Genomic DNA, 15,137 nt, shown 5'->3' on the forward strand with positions numbered 1-15,137 from the left:
AATGTGCAAGCTTTTAATATTTCCCTTTGGATTTTGCATTGTTAATTGAATACATGTTATGATGTGATTTGAAACTGCAGTGGAATTAGTTAACCAACAGGTTACTTCAAATATAACTATAGCAGAATAGCTTCTGATAGCTACTGATAGCTTCTATAAAATTAATCTGGAAATGTTAATGACCATGCAATGCTTCAAATCAACAAAGGCAGGAAATACTGCTGTTAAATAAATTACAGGCTTCCATAAACTGTGTGAAACTGCTTTCCTTCAGCTGCTTTGTGAGGTTTCGCATTATCTGTTGGTTTCCATACCTTGTTCCTCCTTGTTCTTTATGCATCTGTTAGTTTGTTCAATCTGTGCCAGTCGTGTTTCTTCAGATTGACGACTGTCTGTTTTTTGTCTCTGCATCTCATTTACAGTAAAATATATATATTTCATAGGTGCAGCTCTCACTCTCAAGCCATTTTCATTTCTTCAGTTGTTCCCTTGGTTGTTTAGAATGACTTTTGGATTCCAAGTTCTGCTCACATGTTTTATGTTTTGATGTTTTAATAGACTGTTTGAAAACTCTTGTTAGTTATACTCAAGCCATACATTTTTAGGAGCGAGAGTTGAGCAGTAGATTTGAGAGTCTCTCACCACACGGACAGTCCGATTCAAGGTTGTGAGAGCGTGGTGGCGATCTCACTGGAACAGGAACTCTGGGTTGTGGGGATGGAAGCAGCAGCAGCAGGTGGCTGGGTTATCAGGAACCTCCGGAGTAGCAGAGAGTCTCAAAGCAGCAGCACTGCAGGCAGACGCAGTAGCAGTGATGGAGGATTTAGTCCTGGGAGGAGGACCAACACTTCCACAGACACGGCACCACAATCAGTGCTGGGATGATCACTGCTATAAGGCTCGATTGACGTAAAATCAGGAAGTTCAATAGGAGATAACAAATAAAATGATGATAATGTGCTTTGATTAAAATAATAGAAGCTTTTGATGAAAATTAACAGGATCATGTGATTACCTTTCTCTCAGACGCATTTTGCAGTAGACATGCTGTTGTTGTATTGAATATTTGGTCATGAATGCCATTTTATCTTGTTTTTTCAGACTCAGTAACTGTAACATTACAGAGAAGTCCTTTGAAATTGTGGCCTCAGCTCTCCAGTCGGGAGCCTCACCCCTGAGAGAGCTGGACCTCAGCAAGAATGACCTGGGAGAATCAGGAGGGAAGCTGCTGAGTGCTGCACTGATGAGTCCAAACTGTAAACTACAGACTCTGGATGTGAGCTTCTGTCAGATGGGAAGTTCAGGAGTGGAGCTGCTCTGTACTGGGCTTAGTAAAGTACCCAGTCTGAGGTTAGAATCCTGTAACTAATTATGGTTTAAATCCTCTCATTTTTATTTGGACATGGAAGTAAACATTTACAGACATTAGCATATTTCTTCTTTGCTTACTTATTTGACATTGGAATTGTCTCAGTCTGTCAACTCTTGTGTCATTAAATTCACACAAACTGAATATTTCATCAAATGATAAAATCCATGGAGTTCTGTCAAATAGCACATTAAAATGTAAAACTGTATATTTTACTGTAGTGCACAACGTGATATTTCCATTATAAACATTAATGTCCACAAGAAGAATGAACAGGGTCTATACAGTTATGGGAGCTGGATTTGAAAGGAATAGTTTCTTGGCCTGGATAAGCATGTGAAGGACAGTGTGAACACATTTACTCTTCGCTGGAGTCCACTGTAATATGTGAGAAAGTCTGAAGTGTTGATGGAGGCAGTCAGATGCAAGTAACTGAACAAGCTAACAAAGTATGAGTTCAGTCATTTTGCTCTGAAAGATATGATGGGTAATAATAAAGAAACAGTAAATAATAAATGAATACATTTTGTTAAAGAGATAAGGTCTTTCAGCTGACATTTTAAAACCCGTTTTTGGAGCATCTTTAGTTTTATGGTTACAATAACAATGACAACCACCTGCAGCTACACAGTGCAAATCAAAATAACCCTGATTATATCTGTAAGATCTAAGATGCAGTCTGCCTTGGAATATAAAAAGCTTGAGAATATCTTGTAGAATAACACTAAACTAATGTAGGTCTTTGAACTAATATAGTAAACTACTATGTGCAAGTCAGACAGCCAGTACAGTTTTATTTTATACAGTGTTCTTAAGAAAGGATTCCTCTCTGAGTACTTCATAGAAACAGTGTGCGTAACACCAGATAGAACGAAAGTTGTCTAGCAGTAAAGTAAGTATTGTAAAATGCATGTAAATTATCATTCTAGTAGTAACAGGTATAGTTATGATCATTCATTATATGGGGTGTTAATATTGTTATTTTTGGTATATGGTGAATTTCCTCCAGTGCAATTTGACACTGTCTAAGAAGGTGGAATGTTATATGTAACTTTAAACTGAAAGTTGTCCCCAGTCATGCTTGGCTATGCCAGGTCTCTCTTTGGAGGATCACTGCTCAAGTCATTACTCTCACAGTGCAGTTTGATGAGTATGAATGTTCCCCTTTATACTGTAGAGTCTCAATGCATGAAGTGCGTTCTCATTCAGAGAACTTGAACTTTTCTAAGATGAGCCTCTTCTCCCTTTGTAGAATGGATCAGTGTCATTTCAATGATGAGTCCTGTGATCTCGTGGCCTCAGCTCTCCACCAGTCAGCCAACTCCCAGCTGAGAGAGCTGGACCTCAGCAGCAATAAGCTGGGAGAATCAGCAATAAAGCTGCTCTGTGCTGGACTGAGGAGTCCAGTGTGTAATATACAGGCCTTGAGGTAAGAACTAATGCTTATGCTTATCTTTATCAGGTTGTCATTTTATGCAGGAATAAAGAAATAGTTCATGAGAGGGTGTGTGTTGTTGTGATTTTTGGCACAACTGTGCTATCATTGCTACTGTCAGCATTGTGGTGACAACATCAGCATCTACACTCTCATAAAGGAACATGAGTATCTGCATTACCAAATCTCCCTACCATAGCTGGGTTGAATGGTGACCCAAATGCTCCATGTGAGGAAATCTCAGCTGTGGGTGAAAATAAAAAGGCAGCGATGCAGTTGTGTTGCAGTCATTTGGAATATCCTGTGAACATCGTGTAGCAGTGCAGCGCTGATGATGGATTCACACACAGTCACACACACACACACACACACCAATGGACAGACACACAAATATGAAAAGACACAATACACACATGTACACATACACACACAAACAGACTGTCAAAGTACTTTAATAAAAAATGTTTAATCGATAAAATATTTTCAGTGTCTTCCAATGCAGATGTACAGGATCAGCTGGTTACATTTCTCTCTGACACAGTTTGAAGTAGAAATGCTTTTGTTGAAGTGAATATTTGATTATTAATACTTTTTTGTGCTTTTCTCTTTTCAGACTCAGAGACTGTGATCTTACAGAGACGTCCTTTGAAACTGTGGCCTCAGCTCTCCAGTCAGCCACCTCACCCCTGACAGAGCTGGACCTCAGCAAGAATGACCTGGGAGAATCAGGAGGGAAGCTGCTGAGTGCTGCACTGATGAGTCCAAACTGTAAACTACAGACTCTGGATGTGAGCTTCTGTCAGATGGGAAGTTCAGGAGTGGAGCTGCTCTGTGCTGGACTGAGCAAATTATCCACTCTGAGGTTAGAATCCTGTCATTAATTATGGTTTACATCCTGTCGTTTTTATTTGGACAGGATTATAAAGAACATCGGCAGCATATTTCTTCTTTGCTGATGTGGTTGACGTTGGCATTCTTTCAGTCTGTCAGCTCTTTTAACAAAAGATTCATACACAATGATTATTTTAAAAAAAAGGAAAAAAATTGGATTCTCATAGAATAGCACAGTAAAATGAAAATTAAAATGTAAAGCTAATTTTTTGTGTGGTGTACAACCATCATATTTCCATCATTTATAGCAATGGATCTCCCCACAAGGAGAATGAATGAGAGTTGAATTTGAAAGGAATAATTTCCTGGCCTGGAAAACCATGTTGAGGACAATGTAAAAACACTCTTAACAAGAGTTTACTGTAATGTGAGAGAGTGTTTCAAGTGTTGTTGCAGGCCATGAGACGCAAGTAAAGGATATCAAAGTATGAATCCAGTCTTTTCCCTCTAAAACTTGTGATGATCATAATAGGATTTCATTTTGTTGAAGAGAGACAGTCTTTAAGCAAACAATTTTAAACACTTCTCTGGAGAACCTTTAGTTTCATAGTCACATTAAGAATGGTAACCGTCTTCAGCTACACAGTTAAAATCAAACTGAAGTTGATCATAACTGTAAAGTCTTAGATGCAGTCTGCCTTGGAATATAAAGAGCCCTAGAGTTCAGTGTCTTCTAGAATATCACGAAACTAATAAAAGGTACACAAACTAATCTAGTAGGCTGATATACGTAGGTCAGACAGTTAGTAGTTTTATTTCATAGGTTTCGTAACAAATAACTCCTTTCGTAGCATCTGATAGTGACAGTATGTGTTCCAGGATATGGAACTCAAGTTTCTGGTAGTAAAGTATGTATTGTGAAATGCATGAAAAAAATGATTACATTAGTAACAGTGATGGTGATGATCATTTCTTATGTGTTATGATCATATTGGTTTTAAAATTTAAACTGAATGCTGTCCCCAGTCATAGTTGGCTTTGCCAGGTCTCTCTTTGAAGGACCAGAACAATAACAGGTATGAAGCTCGATGAACTGAATTAGGTGTAGACTTTAAAGTAAGGATTGATTACTGCTCAAGCTGTTACTCTCACAGTGCGGTTTGATGAGTGTGAATGTTCCCCATTGAACTGAATATATCTGGTGTGTCAGTGCAGGAAGTGTGTGTTCAGTGCCTGCATTGGGGCTCTTTCTTATTCAGAGAGCTTGTGCTGTTGTACGAAGAGCCTCTTTTCCCTTTGCAGAATGGATGAGTGTCATTTCGATGACAAGTCCTGTGATCTCGTGGCCTCAGCTCTCCACCAGTCAGCCAATTCCCAGCTGAGAGAGCTGGACTTCAGCAACAATAAGCTGGGAGAATCAGCAGTGAAGCTGCTCTGTGCTGGACTGAGGAGACCAGCGTGTGATATACAGGCTTTGAGGTAAGCACAAATGCTTATGATCTTTATCAGTGAATCATTTTATGCAGAAATAAAGAAATGGTTCATGAGAGGGTGTGTGTTGTTGTGAGTATTGTCGCAACTGTGTTATCATTGCTACTGTCAGCATTGTGGTGACAACATCAGCATCTACACTTTCAGAAAGGAACATAAGTGTCTGCATTACCAAATCTCTAGCTGCCAGCAGTGGCACAGAGACTGGTTGGAGTGGTGGCCCCGTTGCTCCGTGTGAGGAAATCTCAGCTGTGGGTGAAAATAAAAAGGCAGTGATGCAGTTGTGTTGCAGTCATTTGGAATATCCTGTGAACATACTGTAGCAGTGCAGCGCTGATGACGGATTCACAGAAAGGGGTAACTATGTCTGGATCTACATTCAGGGATGCCACAGAGAGTTCATACAGCAGCTGGGCTGAAGCAGTTAAAAGTAGAAGTGCCAGAGCATGCTGGGTACTGAGATGGATGGTAGTCTGGAACAACAATCATATGTGTGATGTGATTTCCTGCATTGTATACTTTCACTAATTAACTCTGAACACAAAATGGTTAGAGAAACGTCTTACGAGCCTGCTGTGAGTGTGAATGTTGGTGTTGCACAAACATTATTACACTAAATCTAGTGAGAGGAATTTTCCTATCTTAGCTTATTTTTTGTGGGTCAAGAGTCTCTATCTGAGGGTGTGCGTGGGTTTAATTAATCGGTCTTCACTTTCACTTCACAAAAGCTTGGATTACATTAGATTTGTTTTGCACTCATTAAAATCCTTTTTAAGGAAGTGAAAGTACTTAGCAGTGGGCAGAGAGGTGTAACCCACCTGAACCATCACCAGTGTGTAATACCACCCGAGTAAAGCACAACAGCCGTTTTATACCAGAATCTCCCACACTTCCTCTCACCTGCTGGGATGCACAGGGAGGGATTTATTCAGCCAGTCAGTCTGGGGATGATTAAATATCCAGTCTGAGAGTCAGAATCACTCCTGCTGTTTACAAGAGGTGTGGTGGGACCTTTGTCCTTCCACAGTGACTCAGGACCTGAGGTTAACTTCTCGTCTGGAAGAAGGTGTCTCCTACAGCAGTGATCCTTGATGCTGGTCCTGGATAAAACTCTGTGTATGATTGAAATCAGTTTGTAGCCAATCCAGTAGTGACTGTAATCATGTTTGACTGAATTTATTTTGCCATAGCACTCCTCCAGCACATTTCTTGATCTGCTCTGAAGATGTTGGTTAGTATATATTAGGGGTCACCAACCTCCAATGGCTCTTGGGTCTCATGTGGCTCTTCTGAACTTTGTGAGTGACGATTATAACAGCTTTGGCCTAGAAAGCTCATAAAACCCAGACAGATCAATGTTTATCACTCACTGAAAATTGCAGAAACATTAAAAATGACTGCATTTATAACAGACCAGTGCTAGAGGAAATGTAACAAGATGATACCCCTCTACACCATGGGTTTAAATCGTCTCATTTATTCTGATTATAAAATATGCAACAACTACAGTTGTATTAGCTGTTTTACTGTTGTGTGAAAGGACTTGGTTCCAAATAAACATTCATTTGTAAAGTTGAATTACTGAATTGAAGTCTGTTTTCTCTTCTCTACAGACTCAGCAGCTGTAACCTTAATGAGAAGTCCTGTGAAAGTGTGATCTCAGCTCTACAGTCAGTCACCTCCTCCCTGAGAGAGCTGGACCTCAGCTACAATAAGCTGGGAGATTCAGGAATGAACCAGCTCCGTGCTTTACTGATGAGTGCAAACTGTAAACTACAGTCTTTAAGGTGAGTGATGCTGTCTAAAATGTTTGAAATGTGTCTTTTATATCGTGTGTATCTCTCTGAATGACTATATTTCACATACAAAAAATGAACACGTATTCCTCTTGTTATGTGTACTTGCTGGTTCATGGCTTCTGGGTGCTATGGCTGCTGAAATGAAATCATCATATCACTGTCATGTGCACTGGGTGACTGGTTCCCTCAGTAACATGCTGCCTTTCATACACGATTCAGTTTCCACATTAGGTTCAGTTCACAAATCATCAGCAAGAGCCTGCAAGTTGTTAAATGAACTACTACTTTGTGAATATTTATCAAAGGAATTAATCCAAAAGAAATTTTCCATTGTAAAATGATTATTTTCTCTTCTCTCCAGACTCAGTGGCTGTAATCTTAAAGAGAAGTCCTGTGAAAGTGTGAACTCAGCTCTAGTTAGTCAGTTCATCCCTGATAGAGCTGGACCTCAGCTACAATAAGCTGGGAGATTCAGGCTTCTCTAGACTTGACCTTGGCATGAAATACTGCTTTAACATAAATTACAGGCTTCCATAAACCGATAGGTAGTATCTGGGTATAAATGCTTGTCTAATCCTTGTCAACCATGGTGTTAAAATTTTATTTCAAGTTGAATGCTTTGTTTTGGGGGTTCTATTTTGTCTAACACATGTCTAAACACAATCTATGTCACAGTGTTTACTGCTGTCAAAACACCAGTTGCAAAGAATTTATATGGTCCATTAGTTAATATCTGACCTAGTAATGGTCATTTATTCATAAATTTACGATTAGGTCTTGTGGGAACATTAACAAGTTTCTTGTGTCAAATTAAATCCCCTGTAAGAACAAATTCTGAATCGTTAAACTCAGCCAGTCAACTGGGTGATGATGTAATAGTTTCCTTCAAAATGAGCAGAAATTTATTGAAGCCTACGACTGTTACATGAGAGTGATTTCTGATATTCATCTGAATTGCTATAAACTCAAAGTACCTCTGTGTTTGTTATTGATTTATTAACTGTTGTGCTATATCTTGTGTTTACACCAATGTGGAGTGCAGTCTATTTGTGTACATCTATACATGACATCTACACACAGACATAGACAATCACACACACACACACACACACACACACACAGTCTCACACACGAAAAAACACACAGATGAACTGGATCTCCAGGTTACTTTTTTTCTCAGATACAGTTTTAAGTAGAAATGCTTTTGTTGTAGTGATTATTTGATCATTAGTGTTTTTTGATGCTTTCTGTCTTTTCAGACTCAGTAACTGTAACCTTACAGAGAAGTCCTTTGAAATTGTGGCCTCAGCTCTCCAGTCAGCCACCTCACCCCTGAGAGAGCTGGACCTCAGCAAGAATAAGCTGGGAGAATCAGGAGGGAAGCTGCTGAGTGCTGCACTGATGAGTCCAAACTGTAAACTACAGACTCTGGATCTCAGCTACAATAACCTGGGAGAATCAGGAATAAAGCTGCTGAGTGCTGCACTGATGAGTCCAAACTGTAAACTACAGACTCTGGATCTGAGCTTCTGTCAGATGGGAAGTTCAGGAGTGGAGCTGCTCTGTGCTGGACTGAGCAAATTATCCACTCTGAGGTTAGAATCCTGTCATTAATTATGGTTTACATCCTCTCGTTTTTATTTGGACAGGATTATAAAGAACATCGGCAGCATATTTCTTCTTTGCTGATGTGGTTGACGTTGGCATTCTTTCAGTCTGTCAGCTCTTTTAACAAAAGATTCATACAAAATGATTATTTAAAAAAAAGGAAAAAAATTGGATTCTCGTAGAATAGCACAGTAAAATGAAAATTAAAATGTAAAACTAATTTTTTGTGTAGTGTACAACCATCATATTTCCATCATTTATAGCAATGGATCTCCCCACAAGGAGAATGAATGAGAGTTGAATTTGAAAGGAATAATTTCCTGGCCTGGAAAACCATGTTGAGGACAATGTAAAAACACTCTTAACAAGAGTTTACTGTAATGTGAGAGAGTGTTTCAAGTGTTGTTGCAGGCCATGAGACGCAAGTAAAGGATATCAAAGTATGAATCCAGTCCTTTCCCTCTAAAACTTGTGATGATCATAATAGGATTTCATTTTGTTGAAGAGAGACAGTCTTTAAGCAAACAATTTTAAATCCTTGTCTGGAGAACCTTTAGTTTCATAGTCACAGTAAGAATGGTATCTATCTTCAGTTACACAGTGAAAATCAAAATTAAATTGATTGTAACTGTAAAGTCTTAGATGCAGTCTGCCTTGGAATATAAAGAGCCTTAGAGTTCAGTGTCTTCTAACATATCACTAAACTAATAATGGGTACGCAAACTAGTCTAGTAGGCTGATATACGTAGGTCAGACAGTTAGTAGTTTTATTTCATAGGTTTTGTAACAAATAACTCCTTTTGTAGCATCTGATAGTGACAGTATGTGTTCCAGGAGATAGAACACACGTTTCTGATAGTAAAGTATGTATTGTGAAATGCGTGAAAAAAATGATTACATTAGTAACAGTGATGGTGATGATCATTTCTTATGTGTTATGATCATATTGGTTTTAAAATTTAAACTGAATGCTGTCCCCAGTCATAGTTGGCTTTGCCAGGTCTCTCTTTGAAGGACCAGAACAATAACAGGTATGAAGCTCGAAGAACTGAATTAGGTGTAGACTTTAAAGTAAGGATTGATTACTGCTCAAGCTGTTACTCTCACAGTGCGGTTTGATGAGTGTGAATGTTCCCTATTGAACTGAATACATCTGGTGTGTCGGTGCAGGAAGTGTGTGTTCAATGCCTGCATTGGGGCTCTTTCTTATTCAGAGAGCTTGTGCTGTTGTACGAAGAGCCTCTTTTCCCTTTGCAGAATGGATGAGTGTCATTTCGATGACAAGTCCTGTGATCTCGTGGCCTCAGCTCTCCACCAGTCAGCCAATTCCCAGCTGAGAGAGCTGGACTTCAGCAACAATAAGCTGGGAGAATCAGCAGTGAAGCTGCTCTGTGCTGGACTGAGGAGACCAGCGTGTGATATACAGGCTTTGAGGTAAGCACAAATGCTTATGATCTTTATCAGTGAATCATTTTATGCAGAAATAAAGAAATGGTTCATGAGAGGGTGTGTGTTGTTGTGAGTATTGTCGCAACTGTGTTATCATTGCTACTGTCAGCATTGTGGTGACAACATCAGCATCTACACTTTCAGAAAGGAACATAAGTGTCTGCATTACCAAATCTCTAGCTGCCAGCAGTGGCACAGAAACACAGCTGGTTTTATAGTGGTGACCAAACTGCTCCATGTGAGGAAATCTCAGCTGTGGGTGAAAATAAAAAGGCAGCGATGCAGTTGTGTTGCAGTCATTTGGAATGTCCTGTGAACATACTGTAGCAGTGCAGCGCTGATGACGGATTCACAGAAAGGGGTAACTATGTCTGGATCTACATTCAGGGATGCCACAGAGAGTTCATACAGCAGCTGGGCTGAAGCAGTTAAAAGTAGAAGTGCCAGAGCATGCTGGGTACTGAGATGGATGGTAGTCTGGAACAACAATCATATGTGTGATGTGATTTCCTGCATTGTATACTTTCACTAATTAACTCTGAACACAAAATGGTTAGAGAAACGTCTTACGAGCCTGCTGTGAGTGTGAATGTTGGTGTTGCACAAACATTATTACACTAAATCTAGTGAGAGGAATTTTCCTATCTTAGCTTATTTTTTGTGGGTCAAGAGTCTCTATCTGAGGGTGTGCGTGGGTTTAATTAATCGGTCTTCACTTTCACTTCACAAAAGCTTGGATTACATTAGATTTGTTTTGCACTCATTAAAATCCTTTTTAAGGAAGTGAAAGTACTTAGCAGTGGGCAGAGAGGTGTAACCCACCTGAACCATCACCAGTGTGTAATACCACCCGAGTAAAGCACAACAGCCGTTTTATACCAGAATCTCCCACACTTCCTCTCACCTGCTGGGATGCACAGGGAGGGATTTATTCAGCCAGTCAGTCTGGGGATGATTAAATATCCAGTCTGAGAGTCAGAATCACTCCTGCTGTTTACAAGAGGTGTGGTGGGACCTTTGTCCTTCCACAGTGACTCAGGACCTGAGGTTAACTTCTCGTCTGGAAGAAGGTGTCTCCTACAGCAGTGATCCTTGATGCTGGTCCTGGATAAAACTCTGTGTATGATTGAAATCAGTTTGTAGCCAATCCAGTAGTGACTGTAATCATGTTTGACTGAATTTATTTTGCCATAGCACTCCTCCAGCACATTTCTTGATCTGCTCTGAAGATGTTGGTTAGTATATATTAGGGGTCACCAACCTCCAATGGCTCTTGGGTCTCATGTGGCTCTTCTGAACTTTGTGAGTTACAATTATAACAGCTTTGGCCTAGACAGCTCATAAAACCCAGACAGAGCAATGTTTATCACTCACTGCAAATTGCAGAAACATTAAAAATGACTGCATTTATAACAGACCAGTGCTAGAAGAAATGTAACAAGATGATACCCCTCTACACCATGGGTTTAAATCGTCTCATTTATTCTGATTATAAAATATGAGGCAACTACAATTCTATTAACTGTTTTACTGTTGTGTGAAAGGACTTGGTTCCAAAGAAACATTCATTTGTAAAATTGAATTACTGAATTGAAATCTGTTTTCTCTTTTCTACAGGCTCAGTAGCTGTAACCTTAATGAGAAGTCCTGTGAAAGTGTGATCTCAGCTCTACAGTCAGTCACCTCCTCCCTGAGAGAGCTGGACCTCAGCTACAATAAGCTGGGAGATTCAGGAATGAACCAGCTCTGTGCTTTGCTGATGAGTCCAAACTGTAAACTACAGTCTTTAAGGTGAGTGATGCTGTCTAAAATGTTTAAAATGTGTCTTTTATATCGTGTGTATCTCTCTGAATGACTATATTTCACATACAAAAAATGAACACGTATTCCTCTTGTTATGTGTACTTGCTGGTTCATGGCTTCTGGGTGCTATGGCTGCTGAAATGAAATCATCATATCACTGTCATGTGCACTGGGTGACTGGTTCCCTCAGTAACATGCTGCCTTTCATACACGATTCAGTTTCCACATTAGGTTCAGTTCACAAATCATCAGCAAGAGCCTGCAAGTTGTTAAATGAACTACTACTTTGTGAATATTTATCAAAGGAATTAATCCAAAAGAAATTTTCCATTGTAAAATGATTATTTTCTCTTCTCTCCAGACTCAGTGGCTGTAATCTTAAAGAGAAGTCCTGTGAAAGTGTGAACTCAGCTCTAGTTAGTCAGTTCATCCCTGATAGAGCTGGACCTCAGCTACAATAAGCTGGGAGATTCAGGCTTCTCTAGACTTGACCTTGGCATGAAATACTGCTTTAACATAAATTACAGGCTTCCATAAACCGATAGGTAGTATCTGGGTATAAATGCTTGTCTAATCCTTGTCAACCATGGTGTTAAAATTTTATTTCAAGTTGAATGCTTTGTTTTGGGGGTTCTATTTTGTCTAACACATGTCTAAACACAATCTATGTCAAAGTGTTTACTGCTGTCAAAACACCAGTTGCAAAGAATTTATATGGTCCATTAGTTAATATCTGACCTAGTAATGGTCATTTATTCATAAATTTACGATTAGGTCTTGTGGGAACATTAACAAGTTGCTTTAGTCAAATTAAATCCCCCGTAAGAACAAATTCTGAGTCGTTAAACTCAGCCAGTCAACTGCGTGATGATGTAATAGTCTCCTTCAAAATGAGCAGAAATTTATTGAAGCCTACGACTGTTACATGAGAGTTATTTCTGATATTCATCTGAATTGCTATAAACTCAAAGTACCTCTGTGTTTGTTATTGATTTATTAACTGTTGTGCTATATCTTGTGTTTACACCGATGGGGAGTGCAGTCTATTTGTGTACATATATACATGAAATCTACACACAGACATATACAATCACACACACACACACACACACACACACACACACAGTCTCACACACGAAAAAACACACAGATGAACTGGATCTCCAGGTTACTTTTTTTCTCAGATACAGTTTTAAGTAGAAATGCTTTTGTTGTAGTGATTATTTGATCATTAGTGTTTTTTGATGCTTTCTGTCTTTTCAGACTCAGTAACTGTAACCTTACAGAGAAGTCCTTTGAAATTGTGGCCTCAGCTCTCCAGTCAGCCACCTCACCCCTGAGAGAGCTGGACCTCAGCAAGAATAAGCTGGGAAAATCAGGAGTGAAGCTGCTGAGTGCTGCACTGATGAGTCCAAACTGTAAACTACAGACTCTGGATCTCAGCTACAATAACCTGGGAGAATCAGGAATAAAGCTGCTGAGTGCTGCATTGATGAGTCCAAACTGTAAACTGCAGACTCTGAGGTGAGTGATGCTGTTTGATAATCCTAATTCATCAGCATTTTTCATTGAATTCATACATTAAGTAATGCCTGAAAGATTCCAAGAAAATAATGAATATGGATCCTTATTAAACAGTTTTGACTTTAAGAATGAAAACGTCTGGTCTAGAGATGAAACGATATGAAAATTTAATATCACGATTATAGTGACCAAAAGTATCACGGTTATCAGTATTATCGTGGTATTGTTAAAACGTGCTGAAAATGTTCAAGAAGTGCTGATACACAAACTGAAATCATTTCACCAAGTTTTATATTGAAAACCACAAATAAAATTAGCAGCACTATGCACTTTTTGTTTGCATAAACATTAAAACAATAACATAGCCAATACCTTCAGTAAACATATGAAAACCATATCAAATGTGCATTTGAGTATATGCAATGACCCTGTGCAAAATTTACATAAATACAAATGAGTCTTAAGAAGACAGTGATAGTAACTGCAGTGAGCCCAACAATTGACATAAATACAGAGGAGTATAGTGTTTCTCCACTTTTACAACCAATTCAACGACTGTAGGATTTTAAATGAACAAACTATGTTGGTTGGGTGACAAAACTATGCAACGTGTTACCGTGTGCAATGGGCAAATAGAGTCTGCAATATCAGTGACTACTACAGAAGGTGTAGTTATGCTGCTGTCACCAGACCTAAATCACGATTGTGTTTCGTTGTATTAGTATCATTTGAGAAGTGTTTTATCTGAGCCTTAGCTTCATTACCAGGTTCAGCTGAGCTGTAAAGCTTAGAGACAGGTTTGGTAATTAAACTTGCAGCCAGCTTTAAAAGGCAAGTGTCCAAGGTATTAGCGCCGACAGGCTTTCGGGGTTCAATGTCTTTCAAGGCATTACGAACCTCCAAATCAGATACTGGATTAAATTTTTCAAAATGTAGACAGAATGGATCGGTTCTGCCTGCAGGCCCAGTGCTATGGGGGTGCTTACGGGCGCATTGCACCCCTCTGTATCTTCTCCTGGCGCTGAGCCTCTCTGTCCGTGCGTGTTCAAACATTTATAAAACTGTAAAAAAGAACCAACAGATACAACGTGTTAATTAAAAAGAATTACAAAATTATATTTATAAATTTTCCGAGGGAGGGTGGAAGAGACTTCAGTCCTCATCAGTGATATAAGCATTTTCCAGAATTTGGAAGTATTTTTTAGGCTGCTTAGATTCTCAGTAACAGATTTTAAATGAAATTTTGATTTTCATTTTCTCTTGAAATTAATACATTTTTGGATAAATATCTGAAATGAGTCAAATTACAGGAGAATTTGTCTTTCTTTGTCCGGCAAATCTTTCCTTTGATGAACAAGCTCAGAGTTCATCAAAAAACCAGGGGAAATATTTTAAGTAAAATTTTGATTTTGATTTCCCCTTTAATGAACTACTTTTGTTGCATAAATATCTGAAAGTAGCCCAGTCATATGAGGAATTTGTCTTTGTCAGTCCAAAGAAGGCTTATTTTCATCAATAAGATTTGAGAGCTCAGCAGAAAAGCAGGTGACTGTCTGTCCCTCTTTTTGATAGGAGCATGGTTGATTTCCTCTCCTCCTTTTGAATAGGAGCATATTTATTGAAGACTGATAGACAGTATCTGGGTATAAGATTCATTTTGTTGAAGTGAAAAGAATCATAAAGCTGTCATAGTTTTCAACAAATTTCTTAAAATTTCCTTTACAAATAAAGTCTTGTTTTGAGGATTCTTCACGATTTATGCCACAATTTTTACATAAAAATGCCAATTGCGGAGATTTTTGTGGTCCTTTAGTTCAATTCTGACTTA

The 15,137-nt window shown here is 38.9% G+C and overlaps 1 protein-coding gene across 1 annotated transcript in view; it reads left to right on the top strand.

Annotated features, from left to right (window-relative positions):
* Nucleotides 1-15,137, top strand: part of LOC118772320 (NACHT, LRR and PYD domains-containing protein 12-like) — a 104,136-nt gene that overhangs the window by 62,705 nt on the left and 26,294 nt on the right. The window contains exon 10 of the mRNA XM_036520591.1: nucleotides 6,740-6,913. Within this exon, the coding sequence (XP_036376484.1) occupies nucleotides 6,740-6,913 (174 nt within the window). The remainder of the gene's footprint in view (nucleotides 1-6,739; nucleotides 6,914-15,137) is intronic.

The sequence above is a fragment of the Megalops cyprinoides genome, unplaced genomic scaffold (assembly GCF_013368585.1).
Source record: "Megalops cyprinoides isolate fMegCyp1 unplaced genomic scaffold, fMegCyp1.pri scaffold_28_arrow_ctg1, whole genome shotgun sequence".
Taxonomy (NCBI): Eukaryota; Metazoa; Chordata; class Actinopteri; order Elopiformes; family Megalopidae; genus Megalops; species Megalops cyprinoides.